We start from the raw sequence: 22,116 nt of genomic DNA, 5'->3' as shown, positions 1-22,116 counted from the left end.
TCTAGGATATACAAAAGAGATCATGGTTGAAATGACTGCACTACCACAATAGTGATGCTTTTAGTGCTAGTGCTGGTCTGAGTTAAGACCAGCGTTGAAGACTTGAGATCTGTACTCAATTCAGTGCAGAGTGTGAAAGTAAGGACTTTGTAATTGACCAGGACTGGTTGGCCTTGAGAGTTGACTTATCTAGGACTTGACTTGACTGGAGAGTTGAAAATTAAAAACAGGGAAGAAATCACTCTGTGACAAGCTGTATGTTAATTAAAGCAGCGTAGGTGATGACTGACCTACCAGAACTGTACTGATTGGCTGGCAGCTGAGATCCTTCAGTACTGCAAACCTATATACTTTGTGTTAGTGAAAAGCGACAGACTTCATGTTGTCTTCACTATTAATCTTCACTGGCACCAAAAATACAAACAACTCGAGCTGACCAATCACATCTCTTACAGTCTCCAAGTGGTATCCCTGATTTGTAGTTACATTTTTGTGGAGGGACACATCAACAACATTTAGTCTACAGCAGCTGTATGAGTAGGCTCCAAAGCTACAACATAACCCCTCAAAGGACAGGTTCACAATTTGTCAAGACTTATAACAACAGTCAGGTGTCTATATGAACAGTGACAGAAGTTTTCCTCGCTTTAATCATTCCTCCTGTTCATACTGGCTATTAATTTGCCCTGAAGGACTTTAAAAGCCTTGTGTTCTGACCTTGCCTAAAACTGTTTTCTTTCTGTCACAAAGAGGATTTATGCAAATATCCCAGTATAATTTACAGCATATATTTTCTTATTTCAAAAGTACTGCAGCAATCCATGCAGCCTGTTTAAATATCAGTTGACATGTTGCTGTTGGCAGTTCCCAATTTCGTTCCTCATTACCCACAGTGCTGCTGGTTTTTCATAACACCATATATTTAATTGCATTCATGTGGAGTCCCAGGTCTACAGCAGCCCCTGAAACATGACCAGAATTAAAACCAGCAGTACTGACAGGGTCCTGGAGGCTGGAGTTGAGAACCAGTGTATAAGCAGATATCAAAGTGCTGTTGGATAATTGTCTTGTTCCTCTGTATCTCCAGCCATTCCTCTGGGACTGATCGTGGTTCCTGGTGACAGCGACTTGGAAACTTGCAGAGAACACATCCAGCGTTTGCAGGAGGTAGGAGGATGGGAGGGAGGGAGGGATGTAAAGAGATGAAAAGGGCATGGTTCTGTATCACTGAATGGAAAATAAAAGGCAGTGATACAAAGCAACACGAAGAAAGAAGAAGCAGAGAAAACTCCTTTAAATTTTGGAACAAAGTTAATTAAGCTGTGTGCATGTGTTTGTGTGTATGTGTGTGTGTGCACACCTGAGTTTCTTAATGTCTAGACTACTCTCCTCTTTACTCTCCTTCACTTCCATCTTCCTCTTTAGGATTTCTGCTCTGTCCACCCCTCCCTCAGATGCTGGGGAATGCAGGTTGGTAGTTGGATGCTGGAGTCTGTAGTGTAGTTTTTGTTTGGCTCAGAGGCACACGGGAAACTAAGAGCTAGCTTCTTGAAAGCAATACTACTAACATTTAACATTTTAGTTGCAAATCTGACAGTTAATCCCTTTCTTTATGTTGTATTAGCAATCGGTACAAACAAGCAACACTTACTGGAAAATACAAGACAGTATATTGCCTTCAAGTTGAAGGCAATGTCATTTTTAGTAGACAACATTTAGGGAAATGGACGTAACTTTTGAAATCACAGATGCCATTTGCCTTATGCGATAAACATACCAAAAAAACAATTCCATCTTTACACTGAAGTTAGCTTAAAGATGTTATTGACACCACAGCTACCAGCCCTGGGGCACTGCATGAAAGATAAGTGTAGAACCAAACCTTCAACACATTATAAAGTATAAAATAAACAAATGTAATCAACAGTTTTATACTCAGCACCATCGGGTGTCAGTCAAACAGCAACTTTGGAATGACACCTCCAATTAAACTTCACATAAGAAAAAGCAAAATATTTTCTCCAAGGATGTAATACTTTTTTACCCAAGATCTTTTTGGAGCTGCTTCACAGCTGAATGCAGTTCTTTGAAATTTTGCAGCCCCAAGCAGCCTGACAAGAATGCAGAGTTTAGAGGGCCCTACCTGCACTCATAGAACCACGGTTACAATTTATTCAATATGTAATACAATGTGTTAAATTTCACAATCGGCTTAGGGATGTCAACTGTAATCTGAGAGGTCAGTTAACCACAGCAGCAATTAAATACTCAAATAATCAAGTGGGAGGTAGCAGACTGCTCCATTCATATTACTGCAGTTCTTTCAGGCTGCTCAAATGAGCTTATTTCTAAAGTCAAACCATGAAACTAATGAGGAAAGTTTCCTGTCTTAATCCAGAGGTAGATTTTAGTAGAAAGGTTACATCTGACACTAGTGCTGATAGCCAGCATGAGTGATTGACAATTGAAGAACTATGTTATTGAGGGCTCTAAATGTTGTAAAGTGAAATCCTGCTTTAGAGTCCTCCAGCACATACACACCACACACACACACACCACTCTAAACAAATAAACACCCACACACACATAAACAGAACAGATTCTGTACTCTAGGGGTAGGTACAGAGTGTAATCAATAATGTATTACACAACACAATACGCACACACAGTTACACGAATAAAATCAACAGGATTTAGAACAGGATCATAAAAAATACATCATCTTAGTCATTCCAAGTTCCAGTAAGAATGAAGACATCCTAACTTTTTAGTCACCATTACCAACAAGGTGAGAACAGGAAATTACTGGTTTTATTGCTTTATTTGTTTAGCTTGATTGTCAGTCAAGCCACAGAGATAAACACAGCCCCGTCAGTAAGTAAGCACCTGCCAGTCTCAAAAATATTTTCATTACTTAAAGTTTCCCTGTTTTATTATTTGAGTTAACTATATTTTCCACAAGTTTTATTTAATGGAGCAGTTCTTTCAAAGACATAAAAATCAACTAACTAAACTCTAACTAAAATAGCAGTTTCAGAACTTTGTCTCCATTTTCGCTGTATGTAGTACCAGACTACATAATTGTAGTACTTTACAGAACTGTAAAATAAAGCATTCATATTTTATTTCCCAATAAATGCTGTCTCAAAGTCCTCTCCAAACAACCAGGAATAAATTCTGGTGGAAAAAATATATATTCATTTATTTATTTTGGTGTGAAATTTGTCAAATTTAAATATATTGAGTCAAAAAAAATACTGGAACCAGCGTTTAATGTTAAAGTTGTTAAAATCTCCAAAATCTCACAAAAAAACAAAAAACAGAGGACATGAACTCAGTGTCTGCAATGTGAGCCTCACCCCTGCATGAATAGTCATTAACTGAAAAATAAGTTTTACTATCTGTCACTGACGTAGTTTAATTTCCAACTCACTCACACCACCATATCAAGGAGGACAAAAAGGGTCTAGGCCTTTGTCTGATGCTAAATATCACACAAGCATTGCAGCTCTATCTATTATGGTCCCTTCATGTTTGAACAGTCATTATGGAACATCTCCCTAATGGAGACCTGTGTTTGAAAGGCCAAAAGGCCATTACTTTAACAGATAAATGAAGTTATAGATTACATGTCTGAGCAGTGCTATATTGAGCCAAACTCAGTCCACAGTGAGAGAAAAGTAAAACCAAGAGTTTTTGTACTAGCTGTTCTCGCCTGTAATCACTACTGAAGAAGTACAGGCTTCCACCCTCAGAAATGCAGGCCATGTGGTTATGCAGCCACGGAGTTTGCTTAGGTCAGGCTGAGATTCAAGCGTGGTCATTAATTCAACCTCTTGGTTACATAGCTCCACAGCTCTGAGTGCACAGTGTGCAGTGGAAATGTGCAGCAACATTTTTTCTTGCTCTACTGAAGTTTGTATTTATTGAAAGCTTGTATTACACACCAACTGTGAAGAAATCAATTTCTTTAGTCATGTGTAAATAACCTGAAGTAATATTTTGCCTGATGTGAAAATGCTTTCATGCTTTAACAAAATCCAGTAAAACTACAGACATACTACATAAAAAAAACAACCTTAGCTATTGCTTCAGTACCTGAACTTTTTGAATGGTAGCGCTGCAAGGACTCAAACATGCACCATCACATGTTGGCATTTTCTTCACCTTGAAATGTTTGACATTTCCTGTTCAGCACAGCACATACAGAGCAAATGTGGTAGGATGAGCACAAACAGATGGGATTTTCATCGCAATAAGGTAGTATAAAGTAAGTGGTGATAAATTGGGTCTTACACTGAGAATAGATATCTTAGAGCCATGTCTGTTTTCAGCTTGTCACTCAGCTGATAACTATGTGAAATTCTTTTTTTTTTTTTTTACACATTTTGTGATTAAAAAAACATATAATCAGTGATGAAACCTTTGGCCATTGACTGTTAAAGGTCTTTCAGCATTAGACTGATTACCCAGATGAGAGGTCAGCAGGTTTAAGTCCAATGCCATGTGCGGTCCATAGATCTCCCCTCTTCATACATACATAGCCTGTATATAAAGCTGGATGTAGCAGGGTGTGATGTTACCTGTTGGATTCATTGGAGCTGATTTGAAGAGTTGCTACTTATGTTTGGCACCATCTTGTCCATTTGAAGCCAGGACCTTCCAAATAAGGAGTGCGCGGTGTTGCCTTTTACATTCTGGGTACACGTTCTGCTACCTTCGACCCAGGCTAACGCTAGCTTACTGGAACACTGAGCATTGCACAGTTAGGTTAACGTTAGCTACTTTAACATTAAACTTAGTGAAATATTGTGACAATAGTCCGACTCAGTGCGAGTCTTGGAGCTGGGGAGAGCAGCAGGTGAGTCAACTGTCAAGCACAGCTGTCAATCAACACCCACACGGCAGACATCAAATCTACTATACATCTTCACATTTCATTAACAGAGCAATAATTTCCGAAACGACCACCAGCACACTTATTATATGCCTAAATTGAGATTGAGACCATAATGACTCATTGAAAAAAATCAGACTCAGTATTTCTAGAAAGAAGTTGACGCTTTTCGAATGGGAGACAGTTGGAGCATCCGGCGGCCATTGGTGGAATTGCACTTGAAGGTTACGCATTGGCTTCAGCCTCAAGCCATGGCAGTTGTCGCTTGGATCCATAGCCATCTTGATGCCTTTTCACCAGTGACTGTTATATTCATGATGGCTCACTCCCTTTGCAATCCTATGATTCTGTGAAGCTTTAAAGCTCTGCAGATGGACTGGATGTCAAAGCCTCTGCAGCAACCTTTAATGTGTATACATTGTGCCTGCCATCCTCTGCCCCTGCACTCAGATCTGTGTACTTAGCTTTCTTCCTCTCAGGGGCCTCCTCCACCCTATCTTACCAAGCAACAGTTAATTCTAGAAGGCCCTTTGTCCCATCCATGACAAAGCTGATTGGTTCCCTTGCAGGGTGCACTTGTTTGCTTCTTATGATCCCAATGACAATTCTGTTCCAGGGATCTCCTTTTCTGGCACAGCAGGCATGCTGGTGTTTTTGCCAGATCCCAGTGAAATAGGCATTGTAAATCGACTGAATCTGGAACTTGATCTGGAGTGGCTCAGTTCTCCAGAATTCTGCCCAAGAACATTTGCAGTTCATGGTTTGTTCCAATCTGGTCCTGGTCCATGTGCCTTCCTGCCTTATCCACTCCATCCTACTGGAGCATACTTTTTCCACACCTGTTCGTACATATTCCTAAACCATGAGACATCTGTCTTTCCCTAGGGCTCTCTTGTAGTGAGGTCTTGAAAATCTACAGATGCCACTGACACACCCTGCACAAAGTCCTCCACTTTCTCTAAGTCCTGACGTCAAAGTCAGCATTGGAGACTTTTAACTCAGAAGAGTCTCTATCTAGCACCTCCCATGCCCAAGTAATCAAGAACTAAACTAAAGGGGAACTATAGCTTGTTCTTGTGGCCATTTTAGGTAATTCTGTCCAGGCTTTCTGGTGGTCCCAGCTACGTTTGGAGGAAGTGACTGATTTTCCTTTTGAAGGCCAAAGATCAGCAGGGGCCATGGGATTTGTGTTTGGATACTATGTACACTAAGGGCTGCTGCTATCCACCTAGAATAATATCTTTATGCAGCCAAATAGAGCTGGTTGTAGCTCTGGTTGCAGCATTTGTCGCAAGTCAGCCAACGTGGTTGTGTTGGTCACTCTGGCACGAACAGTATGCCCAAGCTGATCCCACAAGTGTTCAATGGGGTTGAGGTCAGGACTGCTGGCAGGTCATTCCATCCTCTCCACTCCCAAGATAGTCTCTGATAAACCCTGCTCTGTGGGGGCGAGCATTGTCATCTTGGAGGATAGAGTTCGGTCCCAGACTGTGGAGATATGGGATTGCCACTGATTGCAGAATCTCATCTTGATATCTCTCTGCATTGAGATTGCCTCCAATGATGACAAGCCTCGTTTTTCCAGTGAGGGAGATGCCGCCCCACACCATCACACTGCCTCCACCAAAAGATGTTACTCTATCAGTGCAGCAATCGGCATAACATTCTCCGTGTCTTCTCCACACTTTGACCCTATGATCCAACTGCTGTAGGCAGAATCTGGACTCATCGCTGAACATAACGTTCCTCCACATGTTCAGGTTCCAGTGCACATGTTGCCGATACCAGTGCAAACGGGCCTGACGGTGAAGAGCAGTCGTGGCAGGCCTCCTGGCAGCCCTATGAGACTGGAGATTAGCTGCATGCAGTCTGTTCCAGATTGTCTGGACAGATAGCCGTCAGCCATATGGTCCTGCAAACCTTGACTGCAAATCTGTAAAAGACAGCCCACGGTACCTAAGTGCTGACAGGGTGAGGAAACGGTCTTCTTGGGGTGTCGTCTTCTTGGGACGCCCACTTCACGGCCTCTGACATCTGCCGTTATATGGAACTTGGCCCTCACTTTGGAGATGGTACTAGGGCTCACTCCAAATAATGCTGCAACTTGGTTTTGCGGAACACCAGCTTGAAGTTGCCCTATCGCACGGGCCCTATCCAGATCAGTCAAACTTGGCATGCCGATTCTTAGAGCAGACTCCTACTGTCCTACACCAGATTATCAGACTTTGAGGCTCTTTTATCGTTTCCCTCTGGTTTCTGTGGTTGCCATGGTCACACTGCAAGCTGCGGCGGCAAGATGAAAAAGTTGAACTATGGTAACGGTAGCAGCAGAGAACTGTGCACGTTCACGAGAGCAGCAGCTGGCTTTCCTCTTCTTGCTGTGGCAACCAATCGCTGTTTAAAGCACCTTTTCAGTTTTTTCCTTAAATGACAGTTTAACTTAGAAGCCACAGCAAGGCTATAGATCTGTGGTGAGTATTCATATGTTTTCATGCTTCACCATTCAGACAACCCTATTATTCTCATACTTGGAGAGGCCATCTCTCCTCTCCTTTTGATGAACTCTTTTCATCATGTTCTGTTGTCATTTGCACAGCTGTTTGATAAGTATAAGACATGTGATGGGCTAAGAGGGTAAGGAATCTCCATGCCTCTCTGATTTACGTTCCTCTTCATACTTTTGCACCTAAATGAACAAAAATACTATCAAACCTAAGCAGACTCAAAAAAAAGGTAACGAACATGCATATATTGAGGTGACATGATGTATCTGAGGAACATCAGTGGAGGTTTTTGATTTTACAAAGACACACAGACAGTTTTATTTCCACAGAGATTAGTTTCTCCCTTGTGTCTCAGTGTTAAAATGTGATGCATGGACTATTGTCTGTGAATGTCTGCATTTGCATGTGTGTGCAGGGTGCGAACTATACCATGGCTTTCAGGGGAGCTCACTTTTTTTCAACTGGGGGGGGGGTCTGATCTTTGAGTTTAAGTGAGTTAAGTTCATGATATTGCGCTGCCACAATTCGATGGTGATGGCAAGAATAGCATGCATGGCGGTATCTTTATTAAAGTGAATTAGTGATGAATCACCCTCATGCATGAATCATACATCAATAATAGCCTAATTTTATGCATGATCCATGATGATGAAGATACAGAAAGATAGAAATGCATAGCAAAAATAGCATATTGTCAATATTTTAGAGACCCCCCCAATATTTCACAAATTATTGTTTTCAGGGGAACTCATGTATTATTAAGAGGAGCCCCCCCCCTCGCTCCCCTGTAGTTCGTACCCTGTGAGTGTGTATGACCTTCGCTAATTATATTGATTAGTTGTGTTTCAGTGTGTTCATGGCAGCCATATACCTGTTTTATGTGTGTGCAGCCAAGTTTATTGGTGAGTTTATTGTATTGTGGCTTGTTGTGCTGAGTTTGTCCTGATACGGCAGAGGTGATTTATTCTGTTCAGAAGCTGTCGGATTTGAAGAGATAAAAAAAGTTATCAGTGACTCAAAGTTAGGCTTTTATTTTTCATGATCCTTTGTTTAATTACAGGGTTAATGAGATAGTCTCTTTGAGGTCCAGATCTCCGCACAAGAGGCCCGAGAACAAAAACAATCACATGACAAAGGCAATTCTCTGTACAGTTCTAAGAAGTCTTTTTAGTGTTGCTTTCAGGATAGTTTTATTGATCAATCAACACACTTTTCACAGTTTTGTTCAATCACACAGCAGAAGACTGGAACAGACAGAAAACCTAATTAGAAAACAAAATTCAAAGAGTGTACTACTTCTGAAACTGAATCTTGACTGAAAAATGAAGTTACTTTTAACTCTTACTGTATTAAGATTTTCTGTTGTTCTTTTGATTCATAATGTATCATACTAAGTAAAATAATGTACTGAATGTCAATGTCATCCTCACACAGCAAAAGTTATTGTAGATTCTAACATTCAGTCAGTCCATGTGCTTGGTAAAAACTGCTGTGTACAAAGTATGAGTCTGGTTGAGCTCCATACTTTTGCTCCAAACTTCACTCATTACATTACATGTTCCTTTATGGTATTCAAAGAAGGTATGATTTGTACCAATAACTGTTGTACCTACTGCTAAATTAGGGTAATACAACATATTACTGGTACTAACTACATGTAGACTTGGGCTGGTAATTACTTCAAAATACCTACATAATATTAAGTAATTATTGTTCAGTAAAATAAAGAAGTACCACTCATTTAACATCAACAAATCAAGTTCCCTATCATTATAAAGAATACCTGTAATATTAAGGGAAAAAGACTGATTCAGAAATCCAAGGGCTTCAAGTAATAAGTTCTATTGTAAAATATTGTTTTGTGATACGAAATGTGTTATGTGAAAACAAACCAGGGCCTTTATTTTACAGTCAGTGGAGAGAGACAGGAAACATGGGGAGAGAGAGAGATGGGGGCTTGGCATGCAACAGGGCATCCACGGCTGGGAGTTGAGCTGTGGATTTTGAGGTTATGTGGTATGCGCCTTAACCATTAGGCCCCCGGGGTGCCCCCTCTTTGGTACTTTTTTTTTTTTTTTTACCATGGAATGTATTTTGATTTGAGAAAAACAAATATTCTACATAATTAAAATATAATTACATTTGATCTTTCATATTATTTGCATTTGGCCAGCATTGTGTGATCACAATAGACATTACTGACATTTTTATGAGTATTTCATTCATGTAATACAGTAGCTGATGCTAACATTACATCTAATTTTCAAATAATTCAATTTTTATTTTGTTGCATTCTGATTCTGGCTAGATAAAATGCATTTGGTGCACAAGTCAGATGGTGATTAAAGGTAAAAGCTGATGAGTCTGGATTGAATGCATCTTTAGGCAACAATTTGATCATTAGTTGATTACACACATGTTGCATTGGATGCCATTGATTTTACAAAATGAATGAGTGTAGTCATTGTCAGTCACAAAGGTAGTGAGGTGTTACTGAATCACAGTTCATAGAGAACAAGTTTAACCACCAAACTCCACCACCCATATGATAAAAAGTACACTATTGTGACAAGAAATATTTGTTGTTGTATTTAATGCGAGATTTCAGCTTTAAGTGTGGACAGAGTGTAGGCAGTATAGATCAAATTGATAGTGATGTCAGCAAACCCACCCCAAGGTCATTCAGTACACTTCCACACCCAGACTCCTCTTTCCTGAGGAGCTGAGAGACACTACTGAAAAACCTGCTACTTCAAGGATTATTTACAGAACAACAGAAGCAATCACACATCCAGTGTGGGCAGCTCTGTTAGTAAGGATTCTGTTCTCTTTACAACATGATTAGCAGTATTTTGCTATAATTGGTTAGCGTAAATCAAAGATGAGCTTGATGAGATTCTACGAATACTTTCAACAGCATTTAACTGTGGGAGAGGAGACAGAAAAGCTCACCTGCTCACTGCTTCTGTGAGTTACTGTCATGGAGGGTTTTTTTTTTTTCCTTTCTATTTCCTGTCTTTCTTTCCTCTTGGTGGCCAGGGGGATTTAGCTGCTGGGATGCCGTACTGTCATGCTCTGTCACCCTGACATGTGCGGTGGAGGGAATGTGGTTGCTGTACTTTTACAGCACGCCGGCCCGTGCAACTTGAATTGTGTGCACAAAGCGTAGAGCACCGCTGTCCAGTCCATTTCAATGGTTTATAGAAGCAGACTTAAACCTTAACCATCTGCACTCACCAGCCCTGTGATCTGGTCGCATCATTAGTAGATTTAATACAAGTAGAGTTATGACACATACACACATCTAAAAGCACATAATTAACTTCTTTTCCCTTCTCATTGTTAAACTAAACCAGATCCCTTTTCATGTAATAAAATACAACCCACTGGTGTAAATAGCAAACAAGTCCTCATACCTTAATGACAAATTTGTCACATTTTTCAATTTATGTGCTTCCAAAATATACCCTATGACTGTCCAAGAAATGACTCATAGAAGTGTTTTCTCATCTGTTCCCTTTATGGTTAAGGTCTGATGTGGTTTAGTGCTTAAGGTTTGATTGCCATCATGATTAAAGATCAGCATCTTGATAAAAAGAAACCACTTTTGGCTGTTGGCAGAAGATGGGACACAATCTCTGGTGATATAAAATCATCCTGCTCTTTCCAGTTTTGCTACTTTGTTACAGTGACATTTTGTACAGAAATCAGTGTTTCTACCAGAGGAACCCCAGATAAATTTAGTTCCAGAAGGATAGTTCCAGGTGTTAAAGAAGTCCATGGTATGTCGTATTTTCCACAGGTACAGGAGCGTAACGGGTGGGATTGCTGTGTCAAACACACTGCAGCTGCTTCAACTTGTGTGCTGTTTCATTCATAAAACAAGGAAATAATCTAGTATCGATATTAGGATGATGTGTGGACATTTCTCAGTGTTGACTTGCAGGGAGTATTTTACATATGTTCACCTTGAAGTCATAACAGTATAAAAATAACAGAAATTCACAAAAAGCATAATATGTCCCCTTTATGTATGTCTTTAAATAATTCTGGAAAATTGTTCTTGAAAAAAAAAATGTCCATATTGCCCACCTCCAGCTATGAGTAGTCTTTCCTGCCACATTGACATGAACACATGTGGAGGGCATATACGGCCACCTAACCCAGTTTATCCTGCTGATCTTTGTTAACTGTTTGTCTCAATCAGTCAACCTGAGAAAGGAAAACGTGTTTGCGGTTTACATGATGTTTGACATATTGGAATACTGGTGAAAAACCAGAGGCAATCCCATTACTTAAACACAGTGCAAATGCAGTGAATAAATAGCTCTGCTGTATTTAGGCAGACATCATGGATGAGATGGAACTCTGTGTTCTGTTCTCCTCATGTGGATGTCATGTACCCACATCCTTCATTTCACTATGAGCTTTTCATCTTCTTCATAAGAAGCAAGCAGAGCGATGCTAACTCTGTAAATGTTATTTTTAACAACACTATCCTGTTTTTATATAGGTTAGATCACTAATGCGAAGACAGCTCATGAGTTGTTGTGAGACTTTGTGTTGCGTAGCAACCAGGGTGATGTAACGCTCATTTCACCGTTTGATCTCCTGCTCTCTGGTGACTGATGATGCTCACTGGTGCAGTTTGTGATTGAGTAGAAGCTAAATAGCTCCTGTCTGATAAGGACCTTATAAGGTAAACTTTCTTTATTGCAGCATGTGTTTTTATGAGTGAAATGATTCAACCATTGGATGGATTGCTATAGAATTTGGTTCAGGCATTCATGTTCCCCTCAGAATGAATTGTAATAACTTTTACTGACTTTATATCTAGCGCCATCATCAGGTCAACATTTAAATTTGTCCAATGAGAAAAATAATTACAGTGTTCGTTTATGAGTCTAACAATGTCTATAGTGTATGTCAATATGTCTAAAAAGCTAGCTGTGAATGGAGTGTAATGTTCTATTTAGAAGTGCCGGCTGCTGCCATGTGTGACGGTGCTTGCTGTGATTGGCTGAACTTGTCTTATTGCGGGTAAAAATAGGAGAAAGGAATAAAATAACTGCCATATGAAAGCAGAGCAAAGAACTGTCTCTTCTGTAGAACAGACATTAATTTATGTTTCTGTTCACCACCACACTCTCTCTTGTGTTTTTTGCCCCTTGTCTTTAGAGGTGTAGAATCGGCCTCCAATTATGTGACCCTTTTAAGAAATGCTTCTGTTTTATAAATAACACACACACACACACAACTTCAGGCACAGGATGAATGACGAACAAGGCCCAGAAGGCTCACTGGATCTGACTAACAAAAGTAAGAACTTGGCTACTTTATGAGAGGACAAGCGGGAGAGAATGGAGACAGGAGAAGAAAGAAGGTGAAGAAGAGAAGAGAGGAGTCAAGTCAGTCAGACAAGTTCAACTTTTCGGTGTTTTAAGTTTGCTGTAAAAGCCTGCGGGTGTTTTACTCAACTCGAGACTGCTGCCGAACACGACAGCAGGATTAGATAAGTAAAGACAAACGCAGGGAGAGAGTAGGAGCGGTGTTTACTTCAGCCAGCCTCTCTGTCACAGTCTGCATGAAAGGTTTGCAGTTTGAAAAGAAAATAACTTTACTTTCTTTGGCTTGTTTTCCTCCTGTCACATCTATCGGAAGGTGACTTTTTAAATTTAGTCAACTGCAGTGCTGAACTAAAATCATTTTCTTTGTTTTGTTTTGTTTTGTTTTTTTTTTTGTTTTCCATTGAAGCTGCCAAAACCAGGATTGATTACGTACAGTATATATTCACTGTTCTCCAATGATTTTATCCCAGTTACTGTGGAAAAGCCTATGACACAGCCATAAAAGCCCAGAGTCTGCAAATCTCCATTCAGACTGCTGCATCAGGTCACTTAGCACTGTGCTCAAAGTTAAGTTTCAACCACAAAAAAATCCTGAATGTCACACCCAAAGTCAACAGCTATCACATTCAGAACATTGTGTTTAGCTTGTTTGAGAAACCTTCAGTATATTCAGCCATTTTCTCCTTATTTATTGCTTAACTTAGGCTGTGATAACTCCTACCCTCATGAATGTTGTAATATTTAGTTTTTGTTCAACTGTTTAAGAGAGGTGCTGATTCCACTTCATTGTTATTTTGGAGGCTGTCTGTTGAAATGTTTTGTTAATAGTTATTACGTAGAGGGGATTCTTAGAAACACCTGTCAGTATAAGACAACACAATTCAACAGCAGTGTCGAGGATGCCACTTTGAAACTGTAGCTGGTGAAGTTACAAGCTGGTCTTCATTGGACGTAGCTCAGCTACCGCAACACAACACTTCCGAGAGCAGGAAGCTACAGTACAAGCAACTCACAAAAAGAAGCTCATACAGTATAAAACTGTGCAAAAGTTTCCAGCACTTTAGATGTTTAGATTCTTATCCATTATGCAACACCATCAGGGAGGCGTCTGATCGGGCCCAAATGTATTCTGCAGCATGACAACGAGCCCAAACATCCAGCCAGAGTCATAAAGAACTATCTTCAGCGGCAAGAAGAACAAGGAGTCCTGCAACAGATGGTTTGGCCCCCACAGAGCCCTGATCTCAACTTCATGGAGTCAGTCTGGGATTAACATGAAGAGACAGAAGCAGCTGAGACGCCGAAATCCACAGAAGAACTGCAACTTTTCCAAGATGCAGGAACAACCGACCTGCCAAGTACCTGAAAAACTGTGTGCAGGTGTACTGAGGAGAACTGCTGCTGTTTTAAAGGCAAAGCTGCTAACAGAAAACATTGATTTCATTTAGGTTTCTGCTGTTGCATACTCAACTTTGTAGCAAGTTAATTGATAAATAAAAACTAATCATGGCAATATTTTTGAAATCACCCTCACTTAACTTTTAGTGCCTAAAACTTTTGCACAGTATAAACAGCTCATTACACAACTCCTGCACTCATTATTTTGTGCTATAATTTATTACATCATGTTAAATGACTTTTAAATGTCAGTCTCAGTAAATTAATTGAATGGTGTGTGTGTATGTGATGTGATGTAGCTTATTCAGGCAGCACAGCTTGATCAGAGAGTGAAGGAGACTCTCCAGAGCCAACTGTGTCCTTCAGGATAATATTAAGATCATTGTGCCAGAGATCAATGCACCACCTTGTGATCTCACCGGGAAGCAGATGTAAACAAAATGCTTTGCATGTGAGAAGAAACAAAAGCAGAAGGCTAAATAAGTGTTGATGGAAAAAATGGTTGGAGAGATGCGGCCAACAGGGGTTGTCTGTTCTTAAGCAATAACTGGAGGTGAGATTTGAATTGTCGGTTTCAGTATCTGTCAACAGTAGTATGCTAGCCAATGTTAATCTCAAAGGCTAGAATGTTTAACCTTGCTCTGCTCTACTCTCTGCCAAAACAAAGGGTGGATGTATCTGTTGTCTCACACATGATGACTGGTGTAATGACATAACAGTGATTCTGCAGTACTGTTCCCCTGATCTGGAATCTTTTTTATCAACTGTAAACCTTTCCACTCCCTCTGTGGGTTCTCCTCCTTCATACTGGTCAGTGTTTACATTCCACCGCAGGCCAACGTGCAGGAGGCTGACTAGATACTGTGTGTGGAGCAGACAAACCCAGACTCTTTAGTTTTTCTCCTCGGCAACTTTAACAGAGGTCATTTAAGCCACGACCTCCCCAGATATAGACAGTTTTTTAAACGTCTGACCAGAGAGAAGAATACTTTTAATCACTATTACACTACTATCAGTGGTGCCTACCATGCCGTCCCCCACTCTGACCATGTTATGGTCCACCTGATCCCCTCATACAGGCAGAAATTAAAACTCTTTAAGCCTGTAGTGAGGGTATCTAAGAAGTGGATCAGTAAAGCTGTGAAGGACCTCTGTGAGTGTTTGGACTGTACTGACTGGGATGTTTTCAGGACTGCCACCAACAGTCTGAATGAATACACAGAGGCTATGATGGCCTACATAAGCTTCTGTGAGGACAGCTGTATACCATCACACACCAGGGTGAGTTACAACAACAAAAAGCCCTGGTTCACAGCTAAGCTCAGACAGCTAAGGATGGAAAAGGAAGAGGCAATCAGGAGTGGAGACAAGGATAAGTTTGAAGAGGTGAAATAGAGGTTTTAGCAAGGCAGTGAAAGAGGCTAAATGACTACTCAGAGAAACTCCAACAACAATTCTCAACATCAGCAGTCTCACCGAGAAGGCTTAGCAGAGGATGTACATCCTACGGCAGCTGAAGAAGTTTAACCTGCCAGAGTCAATGATGGTCACTGAGTTCTTCCTCACCTCCTCCATCACCATCTGGTACACTGCTGCAACTGCCGGGGACAAGGGCAGATTGCAGCATATCCTCCGCTGTGCTGAGAAGACGATCGGCTGCAACCTGTAGTCCCTCCAGGACTAAGACCATGGCTGGCCCCCCCCACCCTGATATAAACTTTTTGAAACACTCCCCTCCCTACAGTCTGTCAAGACCAAAACTTCACACCACAAGAACAGTTTCTTCTCGTCTGCAGCTGGCCTCATCAACAATGACTCCCTCCCATGGACATTACACTTATAATAATGTCAAATTTGGGATTTTGATATATATGTTTGCTGATGATTTTGTTTGTTTGTCTTGTTTTCTTGATTATATATTTTATTTTGTTTTTTTCTTTAACGTGCTCTTAAAAAAAAAGAATTTAAGTATATTATTATTATTATTATTATTATTATTATTATTATTATTATTATTATTATTAATAATAATAATTGCATACTGAATATACTGTTAACACTATGCACATTTGCACATTCCTGGTCAATATTTTGTACATTTCATTTAATTCTCTTCAATTTAAAATTTAAACCTGCAGCAGCTCTTCTCACTTAGAATATAATTTACATTTTTTTTATCATAATTTTTTTCTTTCTCTTTTTGAATGATTTAGTATTATTTAATTTTGTGTATATTTTTGACTGTTATGCACCACAACATCAAGGCAAATTCCTTGTGTGTGCAAACCTACATGGCAATAGACTTGATTCTGATGAAAGCCAGCAACACTTAATGGGATTACATGTAGTGTACTGCCTGTCACTGAGCAGCACATACAACCTCCAGAACGACCATAGAGTTGAATCAACAGCCCTCTAAAACATTTTCAACAAAATCTGATCAGTAGAACCTTCATGATAGTAGGACTTATTGCAGGGCTGTTGGATTTGAGTAGTTTACATACAAACACACATTATTTTAAAACCCACAATGAGCAAAAGAACATGCAGCATACAACATATGGCCTCAGACCATTGCAGGAACAATCAAGTCAGGTCAGGTCAGGCCCAGTTAACAGAGTGTAAAAGTGTGTTTTAAGCTGAAAACAGCAATAGAGTGAGAAAAACAAATTGATGACAGAAGAATATTTCACAGTTTTGGGGTATCTGCTTTATAACCACAACATTTAGTCCTTGATCTGTGGACAAACAGCAGTCTTTGGTCGGAGATCTGAGGTGTCTGACAGTGTGGTACAGGGGCAAGTATACACAGATAGAAGCAGTGGGAAGACCATTTAGTGCTCTGTAAACAAAGAACAAGGTTTTAACCTCCTTTCTACAGCTAGCAGGGAGCCAGAGGACAGAGACAGGAATCTCAGTAATATGCTGTCTGTGTTTTGATCTCGTTAAAAAAGCCTTGCTGCAGCATTCAGAGCTAATTGGAGACGAACAGCTCAAAGAAAACTAGCTGATCGCAAGTGAATCTCCCAGTTAAACTTGCATTTCATATTTATATTTTAAGCTCATGACATGTGAGTTGGTGAGCACAAGAGAGGGAGTGAGGATGTTAAAGTGGACATATTCTGCTTTTGGTGATTTTCTGTTATTTGTATACTATTATGATGTGGGGTGTTAAACATCCTCAAAGTTCCAAAACTTGAAGTGAATTTATGTAGAAATGCTGTGTAGGAATTTGTGCACTCAAATAGTTTTATGATTTTATGGGGCAATTATGAGCACGACTCAAATATGAAATGATTCTTTGGGCCACATAACTCTTATTAGAATATGTATAATAATAAGGAAACGACAACAATTGCCTGATTCATAATTTTGCATTTTTGATAGTAGATGTAGTGTTCTGAGAGTGAAACAAGCAGAACGGTACTAAACATGATGTTAGTGTTATCAAGGATGATGGAACTATGTTTGTGGTACATTTCTTGGCTTAAAGGCAGTGGAATAAAAGTCTAACTAAAGCACATAATAACACACATGATATACATGCACATATCAACATACAATATTAATTGTCTTTGGACAAGTCTACATTTTAGAGTTTGTGTGTGTGTGTGTGTGTGTGTGTGTCCACATGTTTGGTGTGGATTGTTCTAGTATGTCACTAGGGCATGACTTGTTGTGCAGTAAGTTCTCCTTATTGTTGGTGGTGATGACTTGCAAGCTTTCTGGTGCTCTTATGCTGGTTTGCCCAGTGATCAGTTCTTGGCTCAGTTGTTCAAGTCCTGAAAATCAGTTCACAGTGGGATTAAAGTTGGTGCCCACTCATCTCTGTGTGTGACTGGCTCTGAGAGGATAGTTATGATAGCCGGTGGTGGGGGTTGTTTATCCAAGTGGTACTGTCAATTCACTGTCTTGTAGCTCGAAGGATCAAAGGTGGTTTGAGTCAGTGGTCTGGTTTAGTGACCATGCACGAGACGGGGGGGGATTTGGAGCTCTCACTTATTTATTGTTATTTGCCAGCATTCCTGGGGAGTTGAAGAAAGAGCTGGTCTGGCATTTGAGGTTTGTACTGTCTGCATTCAAAGCCATCAGGAGACTTTCCCCTACAGCAAGTCAAAAGCCAGGGCATCAACCTGTTCTGAAAGCTTTTTCTACCTTGCCGACAAGCTGACGTTGGCTTGTCGCATGCTCATAAAAACAGCTTTTTGTTCTATAGCCTTGGTTGCTAAGGTTGTTGCTAAGGTTTTTCCATGTGTTGTTCAAGTTGTCCGCTCATATTTCGGATCGGATTCCGTCTTGAACATGTATAGATGGAGTTGTGAAGTTGACATTTCAAGTAAAGAACATGAAAGAGTAATGAAACTACTACTACTATAGTATGTTTCATGCTTTGTTGACGTAGCCTTCGGAGTTGGCCGTGACGTTAACCAATCAGAACAGAGTGGGCTCATCGGGAGGGGGGCCTTAAAGAGACAGAAACTAAAACGGCCTGTTTCAGACAGAGGCTGAACTGAGGGGCTGAGTAAAGAACCAGTATAAGATAAATAAGGAGTTTTTAATTGTAAATCATGTAAAAATATTCCAGAAGAGCCCCAGATTAAAAATTTAGACATGGAAATGCAGATTGGGTCCCCTGTAAGAGAGGTGAAAATAAAACTTTAAATTTCTTTGCCTTCTATCAGTACAGTTGCTATCAGTCTACTATTTATGCAGTTGTGCAGTTCAGTAATTTGTTTTAGGCAGCGTTGTAAAGTTACTTTAATTGAGTTTTAGTTTAACAAGGGCACGTGTTACTCTTGGTTCTGACTTTAGTTAAATATTCTTCATGTCAAGTTGTTGACTTGATATTTGTCATTCTTGTTTTTTTATTTGTTACATGTTCGAAATAAACAATCAATCAACCAATCAATCAATCAGTCCACCAGTCAATCAATAAATCAATGAATCAATCAGTCAATCAATAAACTTGATGGATACTTTGTGAGGCTTCAGCCAGACCAGACACTCTGGTCTTGGCTCTGACTTTCCCCACTCTCTGTCTTCAAATATCTAACAAAGAAACCAAACTTTTTGTTACATGCATCTGTTTCTTCTTCTCTGTTCTTCAAGCTATTCTGTTGTCAATCCCTCTGTTCTATAGATAGAGGGATTATTATTATTAACAAAAAGTTACATCCCCAGGTCATTCCCTGCTCCACTGTCAGTCAGTTTCCTCTTGCTTTGGAATCTAACTGTTCTGTTTCTTTGTCACTCAGGAGGAAGCAGCCAAGCCAAAGATTCTTTCCTCGCAGAGATTGTCTCCAAAATGGTGTTTCCTTGACTGTAAGTACACCAGAATGTTCATCTTTTTCATTTCGAAAGACAGAATATCTGATGTTGTGAAGAATAAGTAATTGTCTAGTCCTCGAATATAATAAAACTGCTTTTTCAATCGTAATTTCCAGAACAAAATATTGTCTCATATTCAGATGAATACATTATTATAAAATATTTTTAAAATGCCATTTTGGGAAAAATCAAATAGAATATCAAATAAGGAAAAAAAACGATCGATCGGGTACATATGCAATTAGTAATCAGAATCAGCTTCATTGGCTTCATTGAATTTGACTCTATTGGTTCTCAATGCACTTACACAGTAATCAATGAATCTACTATTTGTACCCATACCTAGTTGATAGTTAAGAGATGGGAAGGAAGTGATCGGTGATTGGTGGTGAAGTTGGACTTGTCAAGTAGACAATGCTGGTTGGAATGTGTTTCATGTTCTCCTGGCACACATCACACCTACAAGTTTTTATTTTTCAGAAGTAAAGCTAATGTAGTGTAAGTGTAAGACATGAAAGAGTGAGCAGAGAGCAAATTCAACATATAATGGTAGATAATTTGTTATTAACTGGCTTTCACTTAGATGCACTTACTGCATATTATTACCTGTAGTCAAATAGCAGTTACCACTTTGACAAATTTGGACTGAGCTGCTTAGCTGTCTGTAGCTCTTGTGAAATTAACTTGAATGGAGCTCAAAACAATTACTATATTGTAATTTTCTACATTGTAGAACAATACTTAAGACATCAGAACTATGAAAGAACACACATGGAATCATGTAGTAAACAAAAAGTGTTAAACAAACCATCTTTCACATTTTAGATTTCGCAAAGTAGCCACCCTTCGCTTCGATGACAGCTTTGCACACTCTTGGCATTATTTTTCTAAAACAAAAATATTTATGGCATCTGTTCTAAATGTATTAAAATAATCAAATTAAACATAATCACATTTAATATAATCTATTATATTAAATATTTAATTGCCACTTACTCCTAGTCCTAGTGGTATTCAGCCATGCAGAGTACCCAGTCCCTGCACCCATGTATGACACTTATCACATGTATTTAAACAGTCAATGCAGACACAGATTTTAAAAAAAATCAGATTTCTGTCAGCAGCTAGAGGTAAATATTACAGTAGTTTGTATCTCAGTGGTGAACTGAAAGTTTACAAATACATTTCTGCTAAACTGTGATGAGGTTCATCATATCAGTAGCTGTGATGGCTGGTGGACCGACAACCCACACAGCTCATTATTTTCAGTCTTGTTACAGCCAGATTACCCCCACTGCTCTCTCTGCCAGCACATACAGCTGTGATACTAATAGCACACACACTATTAAATATATTCTGTGCTACAGTTCAAGCAATCATTGTGGTTTAGATGTTGAGGTTGAACTGTGGCTTTGTTTAAAGGAGACATAGCATACACATATCCAAGTATAGTTATACTCTGGGGCTCTACTGGAATATCTTTCATTTACATGCACATATCAACATACAATATTAATTGTCTTTAGACAAGTCTACATTTTAGAGTTTGCATGTGTGTGTGTGTGTGTGTCCACATGTTTGGTGTGGATTGTTCTAGTATGTCACTAGGGCATGACATGTTGTGCAGTAAGTTCTCCTTATTGTTGGTGGTGATGACTTGAAAGCTTTCTGGTGCTCTTATGCTGGTTTGCCCAGTGATCAGTTCTTGGCTCAGTTGTTCAAATCCTGAAAATCAGTTCACAGTGGGATTAAAGTTGGTGCCCACTCATCTCTGTGTGTGACTGGCTCTGAGAGGATAGTTATGATAGCCGGTGGTGGGGGTTGTTTTGATCAGTGGGGTTTTAATTGCTGAAAGTATGGAAACCTGATCACTGTAATGTCAAAAAATGTTAAAGAATGTTAAATATTGTTCAAAAATTAAATCATTCATTTTAATTATGTAAAGAATCATTAACACAGTTATCAGGACTTGATCAGCTCTCCAAGGTTCTGATCCTGCTGCTGGCAGCAGCTAGAAGCTGTGCGGATTTATTTCCTTCGTTAGTTTAATCATTGTTTTCACCTCATTTATTTCCTCATGTGTTCCTCATGTCATCATGTATTGATGCAGCAGGAAAGTTGATCTGTGTCTGATCCATTGTTGTCCGTCTGTTTAAATACCTATGTGTATTGCCATTAGACAATTTCATCCCTCATTACTGCGATTAGTTAATTCTGATAAATATTATGCTTAACCATGATAACATGTATTTTTTAAAATATGCTGATATACATAATAATATTCTTTCACATTGTAATCCTTTTATTTGTAATCTTTTGCCTGTTTGTGCACTTCTGCGTGTCCTGTGTGTGTAACAAGCAGAGTTCATGCATGTTGTGCACCTGCCTGTGTAGCTGCATATTACTGTCTTGATAATGCGCCCTTAAAATAACAGTGAAACACTGCACCTTTGACTTCAAACCAAGTTTTTGTTGGTCAATAACGCAATCGCTCTCTGCTGCCTCAAGATAGCAATGCACCAACAATGCGCCTGACCACACCTCATTTTAAGACCAACACTGGACGCTGGACGGGAAAATGACAACTGCATCGGTCTTAAAATAACAAAGACATTTGCGTCGCGCTTGGCGCCTCTTTGCA

At 39.6% G+C, this 22,116-nt stretch overlaps 1 protein-coding gene across 4 annotated transcripts in view; it reads left to right on the top strand.

Annotated features, from left to right (window-relative positions):
• Nucleotides 1–22,116, top strand: part of LOC122976005 (diacylglycerol kinase zeta-like) — a 121,083-nt gene that overhangs the window by 57,858 nt on the left and 41,109 nt on the right. For 3 of the 4 annotated variants that reach the window (XM_044344249.1, XM_044344248.1, XM_044344246.1), the window contains 3 exons: nucleotides 1,088–1,167; nucleotides 1,426–1,470; nucleotides 19,403–19,469. In XM_044344249.1, the coding sequence (XP_044200184.1) occupies nucleotides 1,088–1,167; nucleotides 1,426–1,470; nucleotides 19,403–19,469 (192 nt within the window). The remainder of the gene's footprint in view (nucleotides 1–1,087; nucleotides 1,168–1,425; nucleotides 1,471–19,402; nucleotides 19,470–22,116) is intronic. The other variant, XM_044344247.1, reaches the window with a different exon arrangement.

This window comes from Thunnus albacares, chromosome 24 (assembly GCF_914725855.1).
Source record: "Thunnus albacares chromosome 24, fThuAlb1.1, whole genome shotgun sequence".
In the NCBI taxonomy this organism is placed as follows: domain Eukaryota; kingdom Metazoa; phylum Chordata; class Actinopteri; order Scombriformes; family Scombridae; genus Thunnus; species Thunnus albacares.
The sequence above is the reverse complement of the archived record's forward strand: the minus strand, read 5'-3'. Positions and strand labels throughout refer to the sequence as shown.